Source organism: Pinus tabuliformis, chromosome 2_2, assembly GCF_031772625.1.
Source record: "Pinus tabuliformis cultivar Carrire ecotype Pingquan chromosome 2_2, CPIR1, whole genome shotgun sequence".
NCBI lineage: Eukaryota > Viridiplantae > Streptophyta > Pinopsida > Pinales > Pinaceae > Pinus > Pinus tabuliformis.
The window spans coordinates 842832035-842857994 of record NC_142300.1 but is presented as its reverse complement, the minus strand read 5'-3'; the positions used below and the strand labels follow the sequence as shown (position 1 = coordinate 842857994).

General features: G+C 35.6%; 2 protein-coding genes and 1 long non-coding RNA gene across 4 annotated transcripts; 1 reads left to right on the top strand and 2 right to left on the bottom strand.

Annotated features, from left to right (window-relative positions):
• The first annotated feature begins 6494 nt into the window (after positions 1-6494).
• Positions 6495-12078, top strand: LOC149195606 (photosystem I reaction center subunit V, chloroplastic-like). 2 transcript variants are annotated; one of them, XM_089405366.1, is made up of 2 exons: positions 6495-7159; positions 11663-12078. In XM_089405366.1, the coding sequence occupies exon 1, from the start codon at positions 6653-6655 to the stop codon at positions 7142-7144; it is 492 nt and encodes a 163-aa protein (XP_089261492.1). In that variant the 5' UTR covers positions 6495-6652; the 3' UTR covers positions 7145-7159; positions 11663-12078. The 2 variants fall into 2 exon arrangements, with proteins under 2 accessions (XP_089261492.1, XP_089261491.1); XM_089405365.1 differs by having other exon boundaries at positions 6497-7159; positions 11688-12078.
• Positions 12079-17659: 5581 nt separating this feature from the next.
• Positions 17660-20302, bottom strand: LOC149195605 (uncharacterized). The gene is made up of 2 exons (XR_016254609.1): positions 19148-20302; positions 17660-18570 (listed from the first exon to the last, which is right to left on the bottom strand). It is a non-coding gene; the product is annotated as an uncharacterized LOC149195605 (long non-coding RNA).
• A 3482-nt stretch (positions 20303-23784) lies between these two features.
• Positions 23785-25311, bottom strand: LOC149195604 (putative histone H2A.6). The gene is made up of 2 exons (XM_089408575.1): positions 24985-25311; positions 23785-24102 (listed from the first exon to the last, which is right to left on the bottom strand). Exons 1-2 carry the CDS (start codon positions 25174-25176, stop codon positions 23887-23889), a joined length of 408 nt encoding a protein of 135 aa, XP_089264701.1. The 5' UTR covers positions 25177-25311; the 3' UTR covers positions 23785-23886.
• Between the last annotated feature and the right edge of the window lie 649 nt (positions 25312-25960).

The window sequence follows — 25960 nt, the reverse complement described above, 5'->3', positions numbered from 1 at the left end:
GAATCTTCATACCTTTTGGGAGTTTTTCTTTCCCTTGTAGACCTTCTTAGAGTGACTAGTTGTTGAACTGGTTCAGAAACTTCAACAGCTTCCTTTGTATCTTCAACACCTTTTTCTCCAGAAGCCTCTTCTTCCTTTTGACTGTCACCAAAAAATCTAGCCTCCAACTGAACTTGTTGATTTGGCAATACATGTTCATGTTCAATTCTTTCAACATTTGATTTTAAAAAAGAAGATTCATCAAATGTTACATCTCTACTAATGACTATCTTCCGCGATGTAGGATCCCACAACCTGTATCCTTTCACTGCATAGTCATACCCAACAAAGACATAACATTTCGATTTTGGATCTAATTTTGAACGCTGATTTTTAGGAATAAGAGAATAAGCATCACAACCAAATATCCTTGAATGTGAATAATCACAAGACTGACCTATCCAAACTTCTTCAGGAATTTGCAGTTAATTGCTACTGAAGGTGATTTGTTAACTAAATAACAAGCAGTGGATACTGCTTCTGCCCACAACTCCTTTTGCAAGTTAGCATTGCTGATCATGCTTCTGGCTCTTTCCATAAGAGTCTGATTCATACGTTCAGCAACACCATTTTGCTGAGGAGTATAAAAAACAATTTTGTGTCTAACAATTCCTTCATTCTTACAGTATTGTTCAAATTCTATTGAAGTGAATTCACCACCATTGTCAGTTCTTAAACATTTAATTGATTTGCCTGTTCTTTTCTCTACCATTGCTTTAAATTGTTTAAAGATATTGAATACATCAGCTTTATTTTTTAGCATAAAGACCCAAACTTTATGGGAGAAATCATCAATAAACGTTAAAAATATAGAGCACCTCCATATGATACAATAGGAGATGGTCCCCACAGATCAGAATGAATATAGTCTAAAATATCTTTACTATTATGATTCCTAGTTTTAAATCTTTGTTTACACTGTTTTCCATACACACAATGTTTACAGAAATCCAACTTCAAGGATTTCAAATCAGGAAGTGATTTACGTTTCATCAGTACCTGAAGACCTTTCTCGCTCATGTGACCCAATCGCTGATGCCATAGGCGAGTACCTTCTTCTTCTTTTTCTAACACAATCGTCGCTTCACTGACCTGAGTGCTTCCTTTGAGTCTGTAAAGATTTCCGACCTTTTCTGCTTTCATAACAACTAGGGTGCCTTTAAAGACTTTCAGCACTCCATTCTGACCTGTAAACTTATAACCATTCGAATCCAACACTCCCAAAGAAATCAAATTTTTCTTCAAATCAGGTACATGTCTAACACTAGTTAATGTTCTAATTGTGTTATCATACATTTTAATCCTGATATTTCCCATCCCAACAGTTTGACATGATACATTATTACCCATAAACACATAACTACCATTTACATTTTCATATGAAGTAAACCAATTTCTGTGTGGACACATGTGATGAGAAGCACCAGAGTCTAACAGCCAGCTTTCAACACCCTGAGAGACATTACATGAAGTTTCATCTATCATACATAATTCTTCAGCAGATAAAACTTCGTCTATCATACCTGAATCAACCTGATTTGCTTCCTTCTTCGGGTTATCAGACTCTTGTCGTTTCCAACAGTCTTTCTTCAGGTGTCCAATTTTATTGTAGTGCCAACATTTTGCCTTACACTTCTTTCCCTTTGATTTAGATCTGGAAGACCCCCTTGTTTTTTCTCCTCTTTCCTTTGACCGTCCTCTAGCTATCATGGCTTCTGATGCAGTTGTTTCATTATTGGATTTCCTTCGTACTTCTTCAGACAAGAGAGCAACCACAACTAATTCAAATTTCAAAGAATTAGCGGTGCTCAAACTGATTAAAGTTACGAAGTGATCCCATAATTCAGGCAGAGAACACAGCAAGGTTATAGCTTTGTCTTCTTCCTAAATTTTAACTTCCATATTTGTTAATTGGCATATAAGTGTATTAAAAACATTAAAATGTTCTGCAACTTTTGAACCCTCCTTCATTTGAAGACTGTACAATTGTCTTTTCAAATAAATTCTATTAATTAACGACTTTGTCATGTATAGTTTTTCCAGTTTTTCCCATAGGCCTGAAGTTGTACTCTCTTCAACAATGTTGAAGAGAATTTCATCCACCAAGCATAACCTCATGGTACTGAGAGCTCAGGAATCCAAGTCCTCGCAGTCCAAATCAGTCATGCTTGCAGGTTTCTTATTTGCCTTGTCCAATGCCTTGTGCAACCCTTGTTGCACCAGCAAATCCCTAACGTTCAGTTTCCAAAGAGAAAAGTTGCTCTTGCCGATGAATTTCTCCACCTCGAACATTGCATTCATCATCTTGTCCATTTTTTCCCCACTAACCCTTCCTCCAGGGTTTCAGTCTTTCAACTAGGGTTTATTTTTGGTTTCCCTTTCTTAAAAAAACTTTTTGGAAAAAAAAATCCCCTTTTCTCAAACAAAGAAACCCCTTCAACAAAAAAATTTTGTTTTTTGTTTTTAAATTGTTTTTCCTTCAAATTAATGAAAATCCTTTGTTTTACTTTCCTCTAAATTTGAACAAATTTCTGGAAAAACTTCCTAGGAAAAATTTCTTTCAAATTATTAAAATTACCCAACTGCTCTGGCAGCACGCTTCCTTGTAGGCTCTGGCACAATCTACGCAGAGACAACACACTTCCGCACACTTCCTGGCAGCACGCACCAGACTGGTCATAACTTCAACGGCTCTTCCTCTCTGCTCCAACACGCAGACTTGACAGAGCCTCCTCGCTCCACTCCAGTGCCTCCTCGCTCCTCCTTGCAAACCGTGGTTCACCTCTGGTTCGATGGCTCTTCCACGCAGAGAGTAACGGTTTGGTAGCGCAGACCACACCGCAGCAGTGTTTCCCTTCACGCAGGGGCAGGAGCTTCCTCGATGGGGTTTGGTTTGGCAGCGCAGACCCCACACACACCTCGGGAAGACGGGCAGGAGCTTCCTCGATGGGTTCTGGTTTGGCAGCGCAGACCCCACACATGCCTCGGGCAGACGACGGATTTCTTTAACACCAGTGTTTTCCAACTCAACTCAACTCATTTGCTCTGTCTGTTCAGAAATCGCAAATGATATAAAGCTTGTCATTAATAAATAATGGCTCTGGAGATGAAATTTGTACATCAGAGGTAAAATTTAGCACTCACAACTTCACCAACAATGGATAACCATAAAGCAAAACCCTCGTTCGGTCTAAATTTGCAGCTTCACATATTGTGGTTTCGAGCTCTGATACCGATTGTTATTAGATGAGTTACTGATCAAGAAAGAAGGCATTTACAGTTATAAATTAACCAAGAAAGGAATGTAACTGACAGGAAAACTGAATGCAAACACACAAGTAATAACTCAGGATTTACGTGGTAAAACCTTGACAGGGTGTCAAGGAAACATCCACGGGGCAAGGGATTGGAATCTCTATTCAAACAATAAATGATTCTCCATAAAACAGTTCAGACATTCATCAGTTTTATATATGAGCCTCCGTTACATAACTGTTGATTCGGTATGAAACCAACTTGTCAATAACTAATACAATTTACCCAAATTTACATTAATTAGTTGTCAACTACCAACATGCTTAACGTCTGAGGAAAATATTTCTCTAGTTGTGTCTTTCTTTAGCCAATGTTCCTTTCTCCCCTTGTCGTCCTTTGTGTTTTTCCGTTGTTATTGTCTTTTCCTTGAGTCTCTTCGTGTGCCTCCTAGAATGCATAGTTCCTTTCCATTTTCCATTTCGTTAGTGAACAAGGCTATTAGCATTCCACCAACAGCCCGCCCGCCCTGCCCTACCTGCCCCTCCTCGTCTAATCATGTCTCTTGCCATCTGTTGAGTAGTGGTTTGGTCAGTTATGCCACCTCCATCTTCGAGGGTGAGGGCCCCATCCTCCACTTCTCTACTTTCCCTCACACTTGGATCCATAGTTTCCTCCCTTCGAGCCTACATTCCATTTTTTTTATTTGTGAGAAAATTATTTAATAATTAAAGTGTTAGAAGATTTGTCCTAGTTAGCCATGGCTTCCACACTAGCATCCACATTTGTGATCACATATACAACAATAGGGGTAAATTGGAGTTATTGCGCCAAGAGGCACTCTACAACCTAGTATGGGAGAGATGTTGTAATGTGACATTACATTTTAAAATAGTAAAATAATAATTTAAATTAACAAATTAAAAATAGTAATAAAAAAAAAAATTAATGTCCACCCTAATTAAAATATTCACTTTGCACCTTAATTTTACATAACTTTATATAGACCGTATAAAATAAAATAAATATAATTTACCTTTAATGTAATTTTTTCACTCTACAATATGGAAATGAGTAAAAAAATTAATTTACTTTTTTACTACAAGAAAGAAATGCAATTTATTTACTACTTAATATGGAGATGACGAGAATGGTATTATTGATATCAATTTATTTACTATTTAGTATGGAGATGGCAGGAAATAGTATTATTGATATTACATTATATGTAATTTAGTTTGGTTTAGTTTTGTTTGGTTTTATATATATATTTTACTGTCAACTATAAGTAAAATATTTTAATGCTCATATTAAATAAGATAATTTTATATAGAGAAAAATAAAGTAATTTAAATTAAAAAATAATAATAATAATAAATAATTTTTTATATTTTCACTTTCATAACTAGGGAGATGTTGTAATTTAATTTATTTCTAATATGGAGTAGATTATTTTCACTTTCATAACGAGGGAGATGTTGTAATTTAATTTATTTCTAATATGGAGTAGATTATAATTTTAAAAATATCAATAACAAACAAAAAGTTTAAAGTATGTTATGAATAAAATATTTCAATACATGGTTGAGTAAAATTTTTTAACATGAAACATTTATAGAGATTAAGAGAATTCTTATTCCATTAAGAGTTGCTTTCTAATTCAATGTATGAGGGATATATGTAATTCTTTCAATACTTATATGGATTTGATATGTAATGTTGTAGAAAATATTAATAATAAAAATGGTTAAATGCACACATAAAAAAAATAAATATGGGGGACATGTTTGAACATTTCAGTATGGACAATGTGAATTATAAATAAAATAGTTCAATGTCAACTACATATATATTATACTAGCCTAAATATACATCTTAACTCAAGATCTACATGATCAAATCTCTTTTCACTCTAAAGTAGCATAGATCCATCTTAAGTATGGATCTAACATGAGCCAAGAGGGATCAAATTTTTTCAAGCGGTAAAATACAATGTGTAATTTTTCATTATTTAAAATGTATTTTTAAATCCTATATAGAGTATATATAAGACCAAATAAAAGTTTTAACCATAAAACTTATTTTTTCATGTTAAAACATTAAAAAATAAAATAAAATAAAAAAATGATATATAATATATACATAATTGACATTAAAATATTTTACATAACATATACATAAAGACATTTTCTAGTTTTTTTATTATAAATACAAAATGATTAAGTATATATCAATATTAATTCCATAACCATATTGAATGTCTTTTTTTATACAACATTAAAATATTTTATTTTAATAAATATATATATATATATATATATATATACATATGAAATTGATGTGGATATAAATTAGTTAACATAGATCTTTAAATAGTTTATTTAAATTTCTTGTTTTTTTACTTCTAATTACTTTAGTTCATATTTTTTTTATTATAGCCACCATTATTTTTTTATTTAAAGCATAATTTATTTATACTTACACATCCAATAGAATGAATGAATGAGCCTCTCGGCTCAAAAATATTTGCATTTCAATAAATTTGATCCCACTCAAAGTTAAAATAGATTTAGGCTAGCAATATTGTAGACAACTATAATAAATTGAAAAATCATACACATAAAATAGAAAAATATTCAATAAAAAAACATATAATTAAAATAGAAAAATATTCAATAAAAAAAACATGTAATTAATCATATATGTAAAAAAATAAACAAACATAAATATTTTTCCAAAAAATTTCATCTTAATAAGAGTTTTAAAAATATATATTTATTGAATTGAGATTTCTGTGATCCATAACACTAACACGAACTATGAGAGATATTTTCAACATAAATCACATCAAAATTGTCCAAACACATCTCTAGTAAAAAAAACATAATTTTAAATATTTTTATAATAAAAATAAACCCAAGCTCATTTTTTTCGTTTGCCAAAGTGAATATCACATTCCAAATCCGCTCCAAATTAACACCGCTAAACCCGGAGGGATTGTTCTAACCTTAGTCGCGTCACATGCATCCTTTTTCGAAAACCATGGTTCCCTTTCAGAGTGTCCAATAAAAATGATCGGACAACAACGTCCGTCCATATAGATATCTGGGCCAGTCTCATATCCTTCTATCCGTTAGACTTTGCAAAATTTCTTATCCACAGGGAACCAATGATTTGTAGAGCTATTAGCAGCATTCCACGTTGGATGCCTCCCCGCCACAGCAATCCTGCCTAGATATCCACATGATATTGCAAAAGAGAATGAATTCGCTCTTTCTTCCAAGTCCAAGGAGCATTTCATTTGGGTACTAACCATTCACAAATATTTACAGACCAAGTTCGGTTGAGATTTCTTTCTCCAATGGCAGCCGCTGCATGCACATGGGTACCCACAGGCCTCACAGCCCCCGGAAGACACTGCAAACCGATTACTGCCTCTCAATCCCGAACCTCATTTGTAGGTCTAAGGCTTGGAAACACACTGGATTCAAAGGCCCAAAACAGCTTTAAGAGCCGAACAGCCATTTGTAGATCATCCTCCCGTATCACCTGCGCGTTGAATCCTTCACTGGTGATCAGTCTGAGCACAGGGGCTTCATTGTTCCTTGGAAGGTTCGTGTTCTTGTCATTTCAGAGGGATAATGTGGCGAAACAAGGCCTCCCTTCGCAGAATGGAAAGACCCATTTCGAGGCAGGAGACACCAGAGCCACCGAGTATGTGGGTATTCTCAAGACCAATGACCCAGCTGGGTTTAACATTGTAGATGTCCTTGCATGGGGTTCAATTGGCCACATTGTGGGTTACTTCATCTTGGCCACTTCAAGCAATGGATACACCCCCAGTTTCTTTTGAATTCTCCTCTGCCAGGTAGAAGAATGTTTGTTGATGTGTGGACTTATGAAAAGGCCAGGATACTGTATCTTTCTGTAATTTTATATATGTTTTGTACTGAATTTTAAGCTTGTTAAATTTCCAAACTCCCGTCTAAATTATGGAATTCTCTACTGTGTTATTGCATTCTTTTTAGCAGTATTATCACTAGTTCATTAAGTTGCTTGAATTCAACATTTTCTGTTTTTGTTCAAAGAGCAGTGTAATTTAGTCAGTTTGAGTGATTTAAATATCAAGGTTTTTCTTTTTAATATACTCTTTTGGTTTATTTTTTTCTTTTTAATTATTATTTTGCGCTGGGAAAGCTTAAAGTTTCAAAATAATTTTATATTTATTAGGAGATCTGATGTTCTGAATTTCCAAACTCCCCTGTCTAAATTGTGGAATTCTCTACTGTGTTATTGCATTATTTTTAGTAGCATTTCTATCACTAGTTCATTAAGTTGCTTGAATTCAACATTTTCTGTTTTTTTCAAAGATCAGTAATTCAGGTTGGAAGTAATGCAATATGCTTCCATGTGTTGTTGTGAATTGTCATTGTGAGTCTCTATGTGTCATTCTAGTAGTTATTGCCCTATGTGTGAGTTGTCTATGAGTCATAGATCCACCTTCTTCGGATCTTATCATCTAGAAGTCGTGATCTAATTCTTATATATGTAACCACTTAATGTGATCAATAAATTGAGATGGTGTGATTTGTTTGGTGTATAATCTCTCTTAGCTCTCTTCTATTTTTCTAATATGGTATCAGAGCTAGTATTAGCTTGACTTCCTCAAGGGAGGGCCAGGAATATGTGAGAGATTCTGAGTGTTATTGTTTCTGTACATATTAGTATAGATGTGTGAGAGTTTATTTTTAGTGTGTGAAATTATTTGTGATCTTGTGTGTGTAGATCTGTTTGTTGTTTGCAGCTTCTTCAAGCGTCCATCATTCCGTCATGTTGCTATTTGTAAAGTTTTATTTGTCCATCATTCTGTCATCTTGCTATCTGTAAAGTTTTATTTGTGCTTATCTGCTCGGAACCTGCAAAGGAGTTAAATTCATGCCTGGATGGTTTTGTCAAATTATGTGCACTATCATATTATAAATCTGCAAAATCGTGCCCACGAACTGTACATGTTGCTGCATGGATCTGGACAATCTAGATCTGAGATCTAGTGTGGATGAGTTTCACGTGGCCAGTGATATATGTCAAAAGTGTTAAAGTTGGAGGCAGATTTCAATTTTTCAATTCTACGTAGAAGAGATCTCTACATTAGATGTTTTTGTTACAATCTTGTTTCGATCTCAAATTTTGGAGTTTGCATTTTAAACATATTGAGTCTAGTCAACTCAATATGTGACTGTAAGTTTGTTGGAATTGACCACTCTAACAAATGTTGCTTTGTGAAGACGAGAAAACTCCAAGATAAAGATTGAACTAGATGAACAACTTTTGACCTGTGCTAAGGAGGGACATGGTGACTTGTCTATGCTTGAATGACAACTGATAGTTTGATGATTATTGAGTTTGTAGTTGTGAAATGTCTTTGTCAAGTAGTTTTCTATTTCTTTCAATTCTGGTTATAAAAAGGGTTGGTGGTTCTTAAACTGGAAGCCCCAAAGTCCAAAATATCAATTCTTGTGTGTTAGTAAGGTAAAGTTGTTTGATCAACTTTTGAACACATTCAATGTTCAAACCTCCATCCTAGCAATTGACGGATGACCGAAAACGAAATATCCAATAGATAGTGGTTGGTTCATAGGATGGTTCATTACTTGACAACTCTTATCGCGGAAGCCCCGACAAGGCCAGGTGTCAATATTGTTGATCTTGCAGAGTTCATCAACAATGCTCAGAGGCGGTTACGTTTTAAATGGAGGTCAGGTATCAACTCGAAGATGTGGTGGTGAAAAAACGGAGTTTGCAAGATTCCAGAGTGGATGTAAGTGCTGATAAAAATCAGACAGAGATTATCTTTGTTGTTGTAATATATGGTTTTATGTGTTGTTGTGAATTGTCATTGTGAGTCCCTACGTGTTATTCTAGAAGTAGTCATTTCCCTATGTGTGTGAGTTGTCTAAGTCATAGATCTACCTTCTTCAGAGCTTATCATCTAGAAATCAGTGATCTAATTCAATCGGTGATCTAATTCTTATATATGTAACTACTTTATATGATCAATAAATTGGAAGGGTGTGATTTGTTGTGTGTATAATCTCTTAGCTCTCTTCTATTTTTCTAATAATTCAGTCAGTTTGAGTGATTTAAAATTTAAATATCAAGGTTTTTCTTTTTAATACTTTTTTGGTTGATTTTTTTCTTTTTAATTATTATTTTGCGCTAGGAAAGCAAGTTTCAAAATCATTTAATATTTATTAGGAGATCTGATGTTCTGACTCAGATAGATAGGCATCTGCACCCGCTGCTTGCAAAGTTTCAATCTTCGATGTCTTTGATTCTTAGAAATTTCAAATTCATGGTCTAGGTGGTTATGAAATTTTGATCATCAAAGTTAGTTGTTATTCCCTGTGACTTAGGCATATGCATCTGCTGCTTGCAAAGTTCCAATCCTCAATGTCTTGTTGCTTACAAATTGTCAAGTTCATGGTCTTGTTGCATATGAATTTGTGATCACAGTCTACCTATGAATTTTCAATTTTATGGTCCAGTAGTTTGTGAGTTTTGAATGAACATGGTCATAGAATTTTTGAATCACTGTTAATTACTTATATTTTCAATCATCATGGTCCTGCTGATTGCAGATTTAGTTGCATAGGTGCTTACGATTTTCAAAAATCATAATCTAGTTCCTGGCTGCTCACAATTTCCAAAGCTCCAATTATGACAACGTAGCTGTGGCTGATTGCAAATTTTCAATTATCACTGTCGAGAGCTGCTCACAAATTTCTAATCTTCGACTTAGCTACTTACTAATAATTCAGTCATTATGATCTGACTGCGTACAAATTTTTTATCACCATGGTCTCAATCATCGTGGTCTATATGAGAATTCTCAGTTATCGTGGTCTAGCAGCTCATGAATTTCCAATGAGTGAAGTCTAGGCTGCTTACGAATTTTGTATCGTTAGATCATCATGATCTAGCTACTAACCAATTTTTGAACATCTTAATCTAGTTGTTTCTCCATCATCTGAGTCTTTTACATCACTATGTTCTAGTTGATTATGAATTTTCAGTCAGTCACAATCTAACCTTCAAAAATGGCTGCCTAAATGTCTTGGATCATCACGATCTAGCTGCCTACAAATTTTTGAATGTCGTTTGTTCAAGACATTACAAATTTTCAATCATTATAGCCAAATTTCTTATGAATTTTTTATCATCATGGTCAAGTTGATAATGATTTTTTGACCATTGGAGTTTTGTTTCTTACAAATTTTTAAACATCAATGCCTTTCTGCTTTCAAATTTTTATCATCGCCCTCTAGCTATGTATGCATTTTCATTCATCATGGTCTATTTTCTTATGAATTTTCAATTATCATGGTCAAGTTGCTTATGAATTTTCAATAAATCCATGTCATCATGGCCTAGTAGGGTTCACAATTTTTCATTCCCACCATCTAGGTATGTAAGAAAGTCCATTGATCATAATCTAGCTGCTTATGAATTTTCAATCATCAAGGTCCATTTGCTAAGGAAATTTTAAACATCAATATCTAACATTTTACAAAATTTTGAAAATTATTGTCAAGCATTTTACAAATATTCTGTCACCACCGTCTAGCTGTTTAATTTTCTTAAGTTGCCTAAATTTTTTTATCAATGTCTACTTTAAGAATTTTTTTATCAGCACTGTTAGAAAAAAAGGATTTATGTGCAGAGGCAAAGGGGAGAAACAGAGGCTTTTCAGGCTTAATAAAACACAGAATTCGCTCATGGCAAAACAGAGTAAAACAAAGTAAGTTTGGAACAGTGTTGTGAAAATCGCGATAAAATCGTGATAAATTCAAATTATCGCGATTTTTTCGATCCAACGATTTTATCGCGATTTTTATACGAATTATCGCGGGTAATTTTTTTTGGCCGATTATCGCGATAACAATCGAAATTATCGTGGGGGTCTCCGGCAGCGAGGTTTTATAATGTTTTTTTTGTTTTTTTATGAAATCATTTGCACAAATGCTAAATGTTCGAAATGCATTTTTTTTTTTAAAGAAACAAATAATTTTTGAGTGGGGCAGCTTAATGATCAAGTCTAGGCCCTAGTATTGATATGTTGTTCATGGTAATGTTATATTCTTAAAGTAAAAGTGACATTCTCCTTAATCTTCATTTTCATCATTTTATTTAAATTTTTAACATTACCATAAAATGACTCAGGATGTTTGAGATTGAGAGTGGTTCTGGCCTCATTGGATTTCATATGGAGAAAGTAGAATTTTAAATTTCATTCATTGGATTTCATATGGAGAAAGTAGAATTTTAGATTTCATTCAAAATGCAGCAGACTTATCAGTTTTTCAGGATTCAGGATTGAGAGATTGTAATGTTTCTAGGTGACACCACCTGCCTGGGCTACCCCTGCCACCAGTAAGAGGATGTGGCCTACCTCCTATAGCTCCTACTTCTAGTTCTCCAGCTTCTAGAGCATCGCAGACTCCACTGCCAACTCCACCAGCACCAGCGTCTACATCTAGAGGGAAAGGGAAAGCTGTGGCATTTTCTCGCAAGAGGTGCAGAGGAAATCAATAGGATTAGACTTTAGTTATTTTCTTCATTTTATTGTATATGACATTATGACATTATGAGATACATTATTATATTTTTTGTCGATATTTTGAGGCTGAGTTGGGACTCAGGAGTCAGGACTTTTCAAGACATGATTCAATGTTATGTGTGATTTTAGCACTAGAAATGATATTAAACATCTTATATATTAGTTTTTTTTATCATATTTATGTGTCAATGTATTTATTTTATGTTGTAGATGGTTTAGATATTAAAAAAAATGAATATTTTTGTACCAAACGATTTTTTCCCGATAATTATGATTTTTTCCCAATAAGCAACACAATAAAACTTAGGATTAAATTCTAATTCATGAAATTCATTCACCAAGTAAAAACAAAGGTTTACAGTAATTTACACTTCACTAGGGGTTTTGGGGTAACACACAGTAAAGCACAGTAACTGTTCAAGTAATTTACACTTCACTAAGGGTTTCGGGGTAACACACAATAAAACACAGTAGAGGATTTTCGCACAGCTGTACAAAGGAAGAAGAGGAGGATTTTCGGGCTTAATAAAACGAATTCACTCATGGAAAAATAGAGTAAGTTTGGAGCAACACAATAAAACTTTTGGATTAAATTCTAATTCATGAAATTCATTCACCAAGTAAAAACAAAGGTTTATAAGTTTGGAGCAACACAATAAAACTTTTGGATTAAATTCTAATTCATGAAATTCATTCACCAAGTAAAAACAAAGGTTTACAATAATTTACACTTCACCAGGGGTTTTGGGGTAACACACAGTAAAACGGGTAACACACAGTAAAACACAGTAACAGTAACTGTTCATGCGCTCACCAAAATTTGCTCCACAATTTTCTCCTCCCTACCTCACAATTTTCTCCACAATTTTCTCCTCCCTACCTCACAGACTCTCACTTACAAAATGACTTTTACATTTATATTTATCTCAACATACAATTTGACATTTGCTCCACAATTTTCTCCTCCTCCCTACCTTAGAGACTCTCACTTACAAAATGACTTTTACATTTATATTTATCTCAACATACAATTTGACATTTGCTCCACAATTTTCTCCTCCTCCCTACCTCACAGACTCTCACTTAAATGACTTTTACATTTATATTTATCTCAACATACAATTTGACATTTGCTCCACAATTTTCTCCTCCCTACCTCACAGACTCTCTCACTTACAAAATGACTTTTACATTTATATTTATTTCAACATACAATTTGACATTAATACATGACAAAACAAAGTGGAAAGTGGACAATTGCGTAGTTGTGTGTTTGTGGAGTGTGGGCACCAAAATTTGCTCCACAATTTTCTCCTCCTCTCCTCCCTACCTCAGAGACTCTTACAAAATGACTTTTTACATTTATATTTATCTCAACATACAATTTGACATTTACTCCACAATTTTCTCCTCCCTACCTCACAGAGTCTCTCACTTACAAAATGACTTTTACATTTATATTTATTTCAACATACAATTTGACATTAATACATGACAAAACAAAGTGGAAAGTGGACAATATGACTTTTACATTTATATTTATTTCAACATACAATTTGACATTAATACATGACAAAACAAAGTGGAAAGTGGACAATTGCGCAGGTGTTTGTGGAGTGTGGGCAATAGTCGTGCAATAAATGCTTGCCCATATTTACCAAACTTCATTAAATGCCTTAACCTCTGTGATGTGTTGCGAAATGGTCCGCGCAATACTTCTATTCTGGCTTCAGTCCTTCCATTTTCAAACAAAGACAAGAACCTGCAAAAAAATACCTCTGACAAGTATTGCTGCTGTTAGGGTGTTTAACGTGGTGGTTGGGATTAATATCTCCAACCAGCACAATCTAGCTACTTACACATTTTCAATCATCACAATCTAGCTGCTAAAGAATTTGTTAATATCATTGTCTTACGGCATATAAATCTTCAATCATCACAACCTAGTTGCCAAGGAATTTTTGATCATCATGGCCTAGTTGCTTACAGACTTTCAATCATCATGGCCTAACTTCTTACAAAGTTTTGATCTTCATGGCGAACGGAATTTTGATCATCATAACTTGCTGCCGAAGAATTTTCAATCAGTCTATTTTTGTATGATTTCTCTCATAGCCGTCTTGGTGAGCTGAGACATTCTTCAAATGACCCTCATGAGAAGGATCCAATGAAACTGCTTATAGAGGAAAGTGGTAATAGTAAATATAGAAACCCATTAGTCTGCCTCTGTGTGCCTTGAATCTAGGGGCATCAACACATTTTTAGTGATTTTGATCAGGTTTTGGGTGAGATGTTGGCTCCAAATGATCAACAACTCTACCTGTGCATTGTATGTAATTAATAACAGTCGGATTAAACTTTAATGCTATGTGAAATTGGATATTGGTTTTATTATCTTCTGTCCCAACCATTTCCATCTAAACACTACCTTTGTTGTGATACAACCTGGGTTGCAATATTTGTGACTTACTGATTTGTTTGTAACTGTGATTCCTCTTGGTTGGTTACTGTCATCTATATGTATAGATATAGTAGTTTTACTAGTAAAATATTGTGCTTTTAATTCTATCAAGTTGAAATTTGGTTAGAGTTTGGAAGTACAATTCAGTACTTTGTACTTAAGCATATAAATATCTGTCCAACACCTCATTCTTCTTCCACCATTTTTGTGACTGATGAGCGTGTTTTTCAGAGAACAGATATTTATAGGAAACAGAAACTATTATGTTGAAGCTAGAATATATTACACATGCTTTTCATCAATTCATTGATATCTGAAAGAGCCAGGCATTGAGAAAAAGTAACTGGTGCTTAGAGGCAAAATATTTAAGATGGAAATTTGAATTTTACTTACGTGTATATTTATTCTCTGCAAAAAAATATTCAGGGGCAACTCTACAGATGTGTCTTTGATAGAATAACTTTTGTAGGGTATATATTGAATTTGGTGTAGGCTTCGATTGATAGATTGAACAGATCAATGCCAGTGAGAGGATAATTGTGAAAACTAAGCATCTTTTCTCTAGGAAAACTTGAACAGATCAATGCTCATGACAGCATGATTGTAAAATCTGAGCATCTTTTCTCAAGGGTAAGTTGAAGTTGTCTATCTGAGAATTACAAAGAACATCTCAAGAAATTTGGCACAAGTTCATAGTGTCATTAGGAAGGATATAATTTTATATTTCTGGTTTATTTCTGAAACATTATATTTTCAATATATATTTTCATTTTAAAATAAAAGAATAAGATCCAAACTCCGTGATTAAGTCACAGCGCCAATGTATAATAATGGGCTTAGATAAAAAGGTGACAGCCGTAAACATTTTTGAGGGCTGAAATCAGGTTATCATTATGGAAATGGTGGAAGTCTCCCCGCTGCTTATGAAACTCTCTTTAATACAGAAATGCATTTTATCACTAGCAGGATAGTAATTTTGTGTCCTGTATATGAAGAAAGTACAAATGATGCTGTTCTTCGGCTTGCGATAATGTTAAGGGCAATGAGAAAGAGGCACTGTATTAAGGCCCTCATTGGATTTAAATGTTTCCTTACAAATTTATCGTTTAGAAATAGGATATCAGTTTCCTTGTTACTTGAGATGTTACAGATATTTTGAATTTTCTTTTCAGCAGATTTCAGTAGCATAATATAAACACTTTCTGGTGAAAATGCTTCCAGCAGTGAAATTGAGTACAGTAACTTAGCTTTAGTGATGAATATGATGCCTCTAGTGAGAGAAGATCTTGATGCCTACAGTAAAAGTTAAAAGAGCAATTGAAAGAATTGACCTCCTAAATAGCTTAATATTGGTAAATACATATGCTTCCAGAAGTAGGACTTAACTAAGACAGTCTTATTCAATTGTGAAAACCAACTCACCGAATTCAAATGCATACATGCTCTCAAAAAGAAGATGCCACTAATTTCAACCTGAAAATTTAGTCAAATAAAGCAGAATAACTTCAAGCTTCAGCATTTGGCTTTCACAATCTCACAGTGATCACTGGTAACTCCCCTCTGATGATACAATGAAGATAAAAGGATTAAAGGGTAATCCTTTTTTGTTTGGAAAGAAGATTTAATTAATCAGGCCTTAAACTGGCCACCTGAAACTGTTTCTTATTAACCAAAAACTAATCCCATTACATCGTGGTCAAAGTCAAAATTAGTGTAGGTCACAGCTTTCAACATAAACACATTTAGCCTTATATATTTGTCTATACAGATCTGTTCAACAACCAAAATGAAAAAACAGAATCTACACTTTCTTTATACAACTTGTTACATTTAATTCACATGGTATATGATTTCCAGACATTGTAAAGACAAGTTTATCCAGGACCTTGACAGACCTTAACGGAGATAATATAGCAAGTTTTCACATCACTCATAGTTTGGGTTTTCCACACTTAATGGTGCACAGTGCACTATATGCCTTAAATGTTGCCCCCTTATATGCGGAAGCTCATCATAGTCCATAAATCAATTGAGCTGAACTGTGATCTGTCAGTTTCTGGTCCAAATTATCCTGGAGGTGCCCAGGCTACATCCTTATCCATGCCACGCCTTTGAAGACACTGTTCCGAAAAACGTCAACCTGAGATGCAGTGAATCTACGTGACCTCAGAATTTGCTCTTTGAATTCATAAAGTTCCTAGGCCATTCCCTTCAGGAGGTCACAGATCTCCTCCAAGTTGCTTCATTTCCTTCAAAGAATAAACATGATCTTGCACTCTGGGATGCATGATCTTCAGGATTATACATTTATATGTTTCCTTCTTTAGTGAATCTCCGTAATTTCAGAAACATCATGATATCAGAAACCAGGTCCCTCATTTCTTTGTAAGAATAAACACATTCTTGTACTCCCTAGAAGAACTATCTTCAGGATCTTATGTTTCCTTCTTTTCTGTACTATTTGTTACGCATCTCAAGGATCATATATTTCCTTCTTTGCTTCCTCATCCTTTCACTACAGCCCCTCTCAACTCAACTACCCTTGGCTTTTGAGATCTCTTGCCCTTTTCAGTTGCTATCTGAATTCTTCGATCTCGTAACACTATTTTGCCTCAACAGTCAATTCAGAATTTGTACCATCTTTTTCAATATATCCATCATCTGTAAATCATCAAACTCGCCATTTTAGAGATGCATCCATTACCTCTCCACTGCTGCATATGATTTGAATGTTAGTCAGATTGCTTGCCAGCCTATTCCTTCTCTCTTGACGTGGCAACAAAAGATGACTTACTTTCTTATCATTACATAGCCTCTTTGAAACCTTGACTTCAATATCCAATCTGTAGATGGGTTGCCTTAGCTTATTATTTCTGTAATCACCTTTTGTTACAATATTCTGGAAGTCAAAGTTTCGCAAAAATAAAATCCCCTAGTCAATCCATCAAATCCAAGCTTTGATATTATTCCCTGGTCGGTCCAAATTCAAGCTCGGTTATTAGACACCAAACGAGATACGGCACAGTAGAATAAGTTCACAATGCCTTTGTGCTTCCCTATTGCTGCACCTCCATCTGCTTTTCCTGTTTCTTTTCATTGATGCCCCATCAAACATATGCTTCCACTCTCCAATTCCAGGGGACTTCCAAGTTCCTCTTGTAGGACCCGAAGCCCATCTATCTTTTCATGGAGAATCAATTGCTAATTTGTATATGCACTCAATTGTTTATAATGGGTCTATGACAGAGAGAGAGCAGCTACGCACAAACACAGAACAAGAAACTCATTCAAGACATCTGAACGCTTGCTTCATTCACACATTAAACAGATATATATACATGATACAGAAATTTCTGGAGTTCATTTGAGTCGGGGGCTTGCTGGAGAAGTTTCCCCTATTGTCAATGTATCCGCGGACTTCATTAAATATAGCAGCGGCTTTCTAGATTCAGCATTTACTGTTTTTGTTGAATATTGCGGACAGGTAGTTGGAATTACTTATAGTTTCCAACACTCCCCCTTAATTTCAACTACACACAACAAACAAGTCACTATACTCTTAATTGTCATGCCTACCTGCTGGTCTAAGTCTCAGCTAGGCTTACAAAACATTTCATTTAACCTTTCATTTTTGTTTTCTTACGAAAGAGTCCATGTTTGTTCATTTGTTTCACCCCTGATTTGATAAACAGGTCTGAAACTCCCCCATCTGCTGCAGAGAATGCTGCGTCATTTTCTCTGCTCAAACCTCCATACTGTACTAGCACATACTCTTCCAAAATATTGTCAGGTCCAAAACGTTTCCTCCAGAGAATTGTGTTTTTCAGCATAGTAAAGGCTTCAGAAACCTTGAAGTCTCTTGCTCGGAGAAACTTCAACAGAATCACGTTAGTACATTCATCACCCATGGTGTGAAGAAGAGGAACTCCCCATACGAAAACGCTTTCTACAGGTTGAATTACAACCTCCTCAGTTACCGTGGTAACAATGACCTCAACTGGAGCTTCAGCATCAACTGGTGCAGGGGCAGATGTTGTTTCTTCTTTCTTTATGGTTTCAGTATCAACAGCAGGAGCCTCAGTTGAAGGGGCTGAGACAGACACCGCTTCAGTTACGGTTTCCTCATGCTTCAGAACATCCTTTTGGGCTGGAACCTCAACATGATCTTCAACAACATGAGTAATTTCTTCAGCGACATGATCTTCAACAACATCAAACTCTTTGTCAATGGACTCAAAAATACTGCTAATCCCAAATGGGTTCATGAGAAAATGATCAAGATCATTGTCAAAAAATTCAAAAAAATCTAAAAAGATAGACATATCGGCTAGGCTTAAATTTTCATTAGACTCTCGCCCGCTTTGACACACTCAGCACACTACATACGCCGCCAAGGACTTGATATGGGACTCTACTCGAACCCACAACCAGACTAGAAAGCAACTGCCACAAGCTGAGTTTATCCTAGCAGAATAGTTCTAGAGAATAAAGCATCACGGCTTCCTTACTCATCATATTACTCACACAGGCCGCAATGACACGCTCATCACAACAACGATCAGACAATCAAGAAGAAAATCATAATTTAAATCCACACAACCTATAATGCAAACATCAAAGCATAAGACAGTTCTTCTCCGGAGCACACAACTCTTCTCCTGGTGCGCAGCGCCTATCTGGTCATTGCTCGCACCATAAATTTCCAAGACAGTCGGCTGCAAGCACAAAACAAAAGATTTCCCAACAGCCAGTGAGCAAAACGCACAAAGCAACCTTACCACTATACCAGACACTTCAGGGAGTCTGACTATACTTCCACAGCTTCACAATGCTGGCAGGTGGCACACAATCCACCACTCTTCACACACATCGTTTCTTGAGACCTTCACAGGTGTCTCCACTCCTTGGCGCTCGCTCTGCTCCTCCTCACTTGCCGAAACACACAGCGGAAATCCTTGGCTCTCCTCACGCAGCACTCAGCGGCACGGCACTCAGCGCTCCTCAGCGGCAGCGGCGCTCAGCACTCTACAGAACTCAGCACGTCCTCAACACACAGCTTCAGATTACCCTTTGAATCCCTCTAATTCTGGCAGAACACACGTCTCCAGATCCAGTCTCCGCTTCAGCGAACTTCTCCACGCTCACCACACTTCAACGACGCCTCCACGACTACCACAGGCTTGCAACCTTACCACATTTAGCTCCTTAACAACGATGGACAACTCGTCAATTGCTCCTCCGATGAGCACACAGCTCCACACTCGACCTCAGCGCTACCACACGCACAGCTCCCACACTTCAACAGAACACTTCTTCTTTTAACACAGATACAGATGCTGTGATCCACAACAGACACAATTCACAGTTCACTAGAACCTTCACCCCTCTCATATTACTCTCAACTCATTGGATGCATCACCATCCCTACAAGCACAGGGACAACAATAGCTCACGCAACCACGCTGCACCTCCCGCAGTGACCTTCAATCAACACGCGACACTCCACACAACAACGATCTGCAGCGGCTTCTTCAATTGAGAGGACCAGAATCACCTCCCACGCAGCTTCAATCAGAGGAGAACATTGAAAACACAAGCTTCAACGCAGCTTACAACTAACGTGCCTCAAGTCTGCTTCAGGTTCACTCCAACCTTCACTTCACTCACGGCTCAGTCGCCCTCGCTCATGAGCTCTCGGCTCAGCAATACTCACTGAGCTCACCACTCTGCCGAAACCCTCGGCTCTGATACCATGATAGAGAGAGAGCAGCTACGCACAAACACAGAACAAGAAACACATTCAACAGATCACAACACAACACAGAACTATTGAACACAAGGACATCTGAACGCTTGCTTCATTCACAGATTAAACAGATATATATACATGCTACAGAAATTTCTGGAGTTCATTTGAGTCGGGGGCTTGCTGGAGAAGTTTCCCCTATTGTCAATGTATCCGCGAACTTCATTAAATATAGCAGCGGCTTTCTAGATTCAGCATTTACTGTTTTTGTTGAATATTGCGGACAGGTAGTTGGAATTACTTATGGTTTCCAACAGTGTAGTTATTAGTTTTCATTTAGATTTGTTCAGTTTCGATTGTATGTCAAATCGTGTGTTTAAGAAAAAATTTCAAACATAAAATCTATTTGACTGCAATTAAACAAACTTAAATAAAAAACAAAGTTTAGCAGTTCCGAACTATTTTTATAAGAAAATGGACTGGTGCCAGATTTCGTAATTTCACATAAGGTTTACAGCCATCTTAGATTAAATTCTGCCCAGTAGAGATGTCCTCGTCACTTTGCTTATAGCATAAATGAAAAATAAGTATCTGTTTACATTATTTTGTAAAAAATTCCATTTTTTAAACAAACTCGATAGCCGGGTTCTTTCTTATATCCAAGTAGCAACATTATTCCACCTGGTCAAGAACTAAAGCAACATAGTGTTTGTTTTAAAAAAATGGAAAATGGATGGCCAGAATCAATGGAAAATGGATTGCCAGAATCATCCATATTATTTTGTGAAACTTGAAAAACTTATCACCTACAAAGTAATATAAATCGCAGATAATCTGCAAAAGCAAATAACTCGAAAAGAATAAATAATCTTTGCATTTATGCCTGGCTGGATAAAAGTTAGGCAAAACCTATGAATCATTGGTAACAACCTATGTTGCACGGGGATGGTGCCTGGCTGAATAAAAGCTAAGCTAAACCAATGAATCATTGGTAATAACCTATGTTGCACGGAGGCCCATCCCCACTGGCAAAACCTATGAATTATTGGTAACAACCTAACAGGGACCCATCCCCACCAAAATTCATGGTGTTTTCTTTATCCTAATTTTCATCCCGACAATCCAGGTACTTCACCGGAAACTTTCCCAATTGGCTGGGGACTCCATCGGGGACTTGGGGACTCCTAGGCTGTCCTCGGGCGGTCCCTCGAAAAATCATCAGGGACTTAAATCGAAAAATCAATCAGGGACTTAAATCATGAGGTAAATGATTCATCATGTATCATAGAAAATCATCAGGGACTTAAATCATAAATCATAAGGTAAATGATTCATCATGCATCATAGAATGATTCTCAATTTCTAGATCTTTAATTTGGGATTTATAATTAAGTTTTAATGATGTTTATAGTTTAATTAAATTTTACTTTGTCTTTAAAGTTTATTTGCTACTAAAATTTTGAAATGATTCATCATGCATCATAGAATGATAGATTCTTAATTTGAAATTTATAATTAAATTTTAATAGCTTGTTCATGTTTATATTTTTATAAAATTTTACTTTATTTTTAAAATTTAGCTGCTACTAAAATTTTGAAATGATTCATCATGCATCATAGAATGATTACATAGAATGATTATATAGACAGTAGTAGATTGTAGGTTGTAGTAGTACTCTTAAGTTCTCGACAATGAGAAAAGGTTGTAGTAGTACTTCATAAGTTCTTGACAATGGGCAATGATGACGAGATTTGTTTTTGTGATGTACAATAATGATTACATAGTATTAGACTTAATATTTTATTTTGTAGTTTAAATTTCAAAATTAGTAATAATTCTAATTTTTATATTATGATTTTGTTTTGTGATGTAAAATGATAATTAAATAGTATTAAACTTAATATTTATTTTATAATTTGAATTTCAAAATTAATAATAGTTCTAATTTATATATTATGATTTATCACATATTTATGCTAACTAATTTTACTATTTTAATTTTTTTTTAAATATAAAATATAGTACCACAGTCCCCAACCTAGGTGGGTGCAGTGCCCTCTAGCGGTCCCAAAAACTCGCTCACCCTACCCCGTTCCCACAACCAGTGCAGCATAGGTAACAACCTACAGAAAAAACAACCTTTTTATCTACATAGAAACATGTAGTACATATAAGAATAACTTGCAAATATAAAAAAATTATTTCATACCACGTTCCTAAATTCTTAACCTTTATGGCAAGGTATCCATGGTATCTAGAATTTACAAATAAGCAAAACGTGCAAATATAAGCAACGCTTTCACACAATGTTCCTTGGCTCTTACCGTTATGGCAAGGCACCCATGGCTGCACTATTTTTCGAATACACGTCTAAGTTTCTAACGGGAGAGAAGCACTGAGGCAAAGGCAGTAGTTCACTCGTGAGGTTGACATTCTATTAAGTCATCCACGAGGGTTCTATTCACATTGTTATCTGCATCACCTGACATTCTATTAAGTCATCCACGAGGGTTCTATTCACATTGTTATCTGCATCACCTGAATGGCACGTTTGAACTTTGATGAGGCTTGGTGCATATCCCAAGCGAATTTGATGCTGGGTGCAAGTCCCAATCCAATCTGATAGACTAGATACCCATAAAACTTAAATCTAAGCTGAAAGAATAACGGGAGAGAAGCACTGAGGCAGAGGCAGTAGTTCACTCGTGAAGTTGACAGTCTATTAAGTCATCCACGAGGGTTCTATTCACAGTGTTAGCTGCATCACCTGAATGGCACGTTTGGACATTGATGAGGCTTGGTGAATATCCCAGGAGAATTTGATGCTGGGTGCAAGTCCCAATCAAATCTGACAGACTAGATACCCACAAAATTTAAACCTGAGCTGAAAGAAACCTATGTTATGTGATGCAGCCCTTGACCTTGAGGAGTGTTTCTTGAAGCAAGTTCCAAAAAAAAGCCTTGCATGCATCACCACTTCCATCTCTGTCTTCTTAGTTTCAGGGATATCACAAGATATGCACTTCCAAAGCAAGTTGGAACTTTTCAAACGTTGTTCATATTGCCAAGTGATCCCTTCTTGGGATCAAATTCTTACAACAAAATGGAGATAATATCAAGTTCAAATATTAAGACCCTCACCATGAATGAGAAACAATAGAAACACGATGAATAACTCCATTAGCAACCTTCAACAGGATGTAGGGCTCATGTGATGTGCAGTTGCACTAGAACTATAGAGATTATTGGATGGAAATTCTAACTAGTGGTTTTAACTTTTGCCTTCGAATTCATTTGAACTTTTGCTCTGGAATTCAATTAACATCGGTAAGAGGGAGTATAGGAGCCCTAGAAAATTTTCTCAGATTAAAAAAGAAAAAATGCACTTCACCAACCATGTATTGTGACATACGCAAAGCCTATCTTACGACATATTCGGATATTCCGTCCAGACTCCAAACATTGTCTATATTCATTTTAACCATTATATACCAAGGTTGTTAATGTGATCAAAACTGCATGTGCGTTAAGAGCTTCATCCAAAGTGCCCTGACATTTAATTTATTTTGAAATATGCAGGAATTGTTTTCTTTGACGAGTAAACATTAAACATTATTGGATAAAGTTAGAATACTTTGAATATATGGATTTCATTCTCACATTTTCTCTACTGTGTTGTCTCCCACCCACTAGAATTTAATTCATTTAATTTAATTCAGTGTCTTACAAACACTCAGGCATAACAATTATGGCATAGGCAAAAAGTGCATTTAGATCTCAGAAGATTCCTTAGCCTTGCCCTTCTCCGCTGTTTTCTTTGGAAGGAGAACCTGGTGGATGTTTGGAACCACACCTCCATGTGCAATGGTAACATTTGCCAACAACTTGTTCAATTCATCATCATTTTTCACGGCAAGAAGTATGTGGCGCGGGACAATTCTACTTTTCTTGTTGTCCTTGGCAGCATTCCCGGCCAACTCAAGTATCTGAAAAATAATGAAGATAAATACATAACATCATACACCTGAAGATGCAATTCTCTGCACCAAATAAAAGCAAACACTTTCATATATATTGAAACAGAATCTAGTCCTAATGGTGTGTCATTCATAATCCCAAGTATTTTCAGTGAAAAAAAAGGATTTGTTTTCACAAAATTTAAAGGGATCTGCAAATTCGGATATGAGCATTAAGAGAGCAGTCATAGCCCCAAGCCTCCTGAGAGAGTTTAAGGAGTAGATATGAATGTAAAGGCTCCTCTGATAATAATAGTTTGTTCAGTTTTAACCTACTTTTTTTATAATGCAGATGATAAATAACAGAAAAAACATCACCAAAGGACGGTTATAAAAAGGATTACATTAGTTTGTGGACAAACTTAATCCTTTTGGTGAATGCTGTTTTCTTGGAGATTCATTCCTTGCATTAATTAGCTCTCTGTTTTTTTGAAATTTTAAAGTGGAGCTAAACCCTTTTTTTTAATATTAAAGTGAAGGACCAAAACCCCTTTGATCCACTTGACAGAGATAGAACTACGAATTTAAGTAAAGTTCTGCAAGATTTAAGACAATTTTCACCCAAAAGAGCAAATACATACTGTAAACAGGGGAAACCTAATATTCCTTTCTGTTCGAACTATAAGAAAACATGTACAGTACATAAGAGTTGGAAATCTAGAAAAAATAATCATGTCAAATCTGGAAAAAATTCAACAAATATAATCTCAGAAAACAACAAAAATCATCAACTACCCAGAGTGCTCACATAAATAAAATGTGAACCAATATTATCACAAAAGCCAAGGTGCAAATGGAAATTCCTAACGATCCTAACTTAAGACAGATCAAATACAAGAAATAAATTCGCACCTCGGCAGCAAGATACTCCAGCACTGCAGCAAGGTATACCGGAGCCCCAGTTCCAACCCTCTTTGCATATCTTCCCTTTTTAAGATATCTTGCCAACCTCCCCACAGGGAATTGCAAGCCTGCCCTTTCGGATTTGGAGACAGGCTTCTTCTTGGCAGCTCTGCCTCCACCACCTTGTGTTGCAGGCTCCATGGCCACCTACACAAGATTAGAGAAAGCTTCTCGCAAGATGGCATCGAGCATCCTCTTGGTATTCATATGGGTTTCAAGGAGGGAAGTTCCGCATCGTTTTAAAAGTAGTTATTACCAAATCTTTGCTTATAAGATGCGACGCAGTTTTCGAGCAATCATTGGACAATTTTTTTTTTAACTTAACATTGCAATCATTTAGTGATTCGTTATTCGTTGCAGCCAAAGAAGCCAGGAATTGTCTTGGAAACAAAAATCAAATGTTTATATAAAAAGGTCCAGCGAGGTAAGTTTCTTTAACCATAAATAATATGGAGAAGGGTTGTATTTTAAAATTTATAGTATGTTATCTCCGCATTCTTTTCATTTCTTTTTCTAATTATGTGAAACCGGATTACACAAGGAACATCATCAGCATCATAAAGATGGCCAAAGTTATATATAACAGAATAGGTTTTAGAAAGTTCAGCTGTGACACTCGATAGGTTTTAGAAAGATCAGCTGTGAGTACACAAAGGTAACAACAACAATAATCATTGTAAACAACAACAATATTAATCACTACAAATAATGATTACGGAACATTATAGCCATCATCATCATCATCATCGATCAAAAACACCAACACAAAAGGAAATAGTCCAAGAGCCATAATGTTGTCAATGCCAAACTTTTGATAACCTTGTTAGCATCATTCTTCAAAACAAGAATTTAACAAACAGAGAAAACTAAGGAACCTCTTGAGCTTTCGGTCTAGATAGTCGTAGAGCAGATGAAGACTTCCACC

Excerpts from the sequence above, each read along its gene's own strand:
- LOC149195606 (XM_089405366.1), top strand. The coding sequence starts at position 6,653 with ATGGCAGCCGCTGCATGCACATGGGTACCCACAGGCCTCACAGCCCCC.
- LOC149195604 (XM_089408575.1), bottom strand. The coding sequence starts at position 25,176 with ATGGAGCCTGCAACACAAGGTGGTGGAGGCAGAGCTGCCAAGAAGAAG. Across the intron at positions 24,103-24,984 it reads TGGAGTATCTTGCTGCCGAG|ATACTTGAGTTGGCCGGGAA; the intron begins GTGCGAATTTAT and ends ATTATTTTTCAG.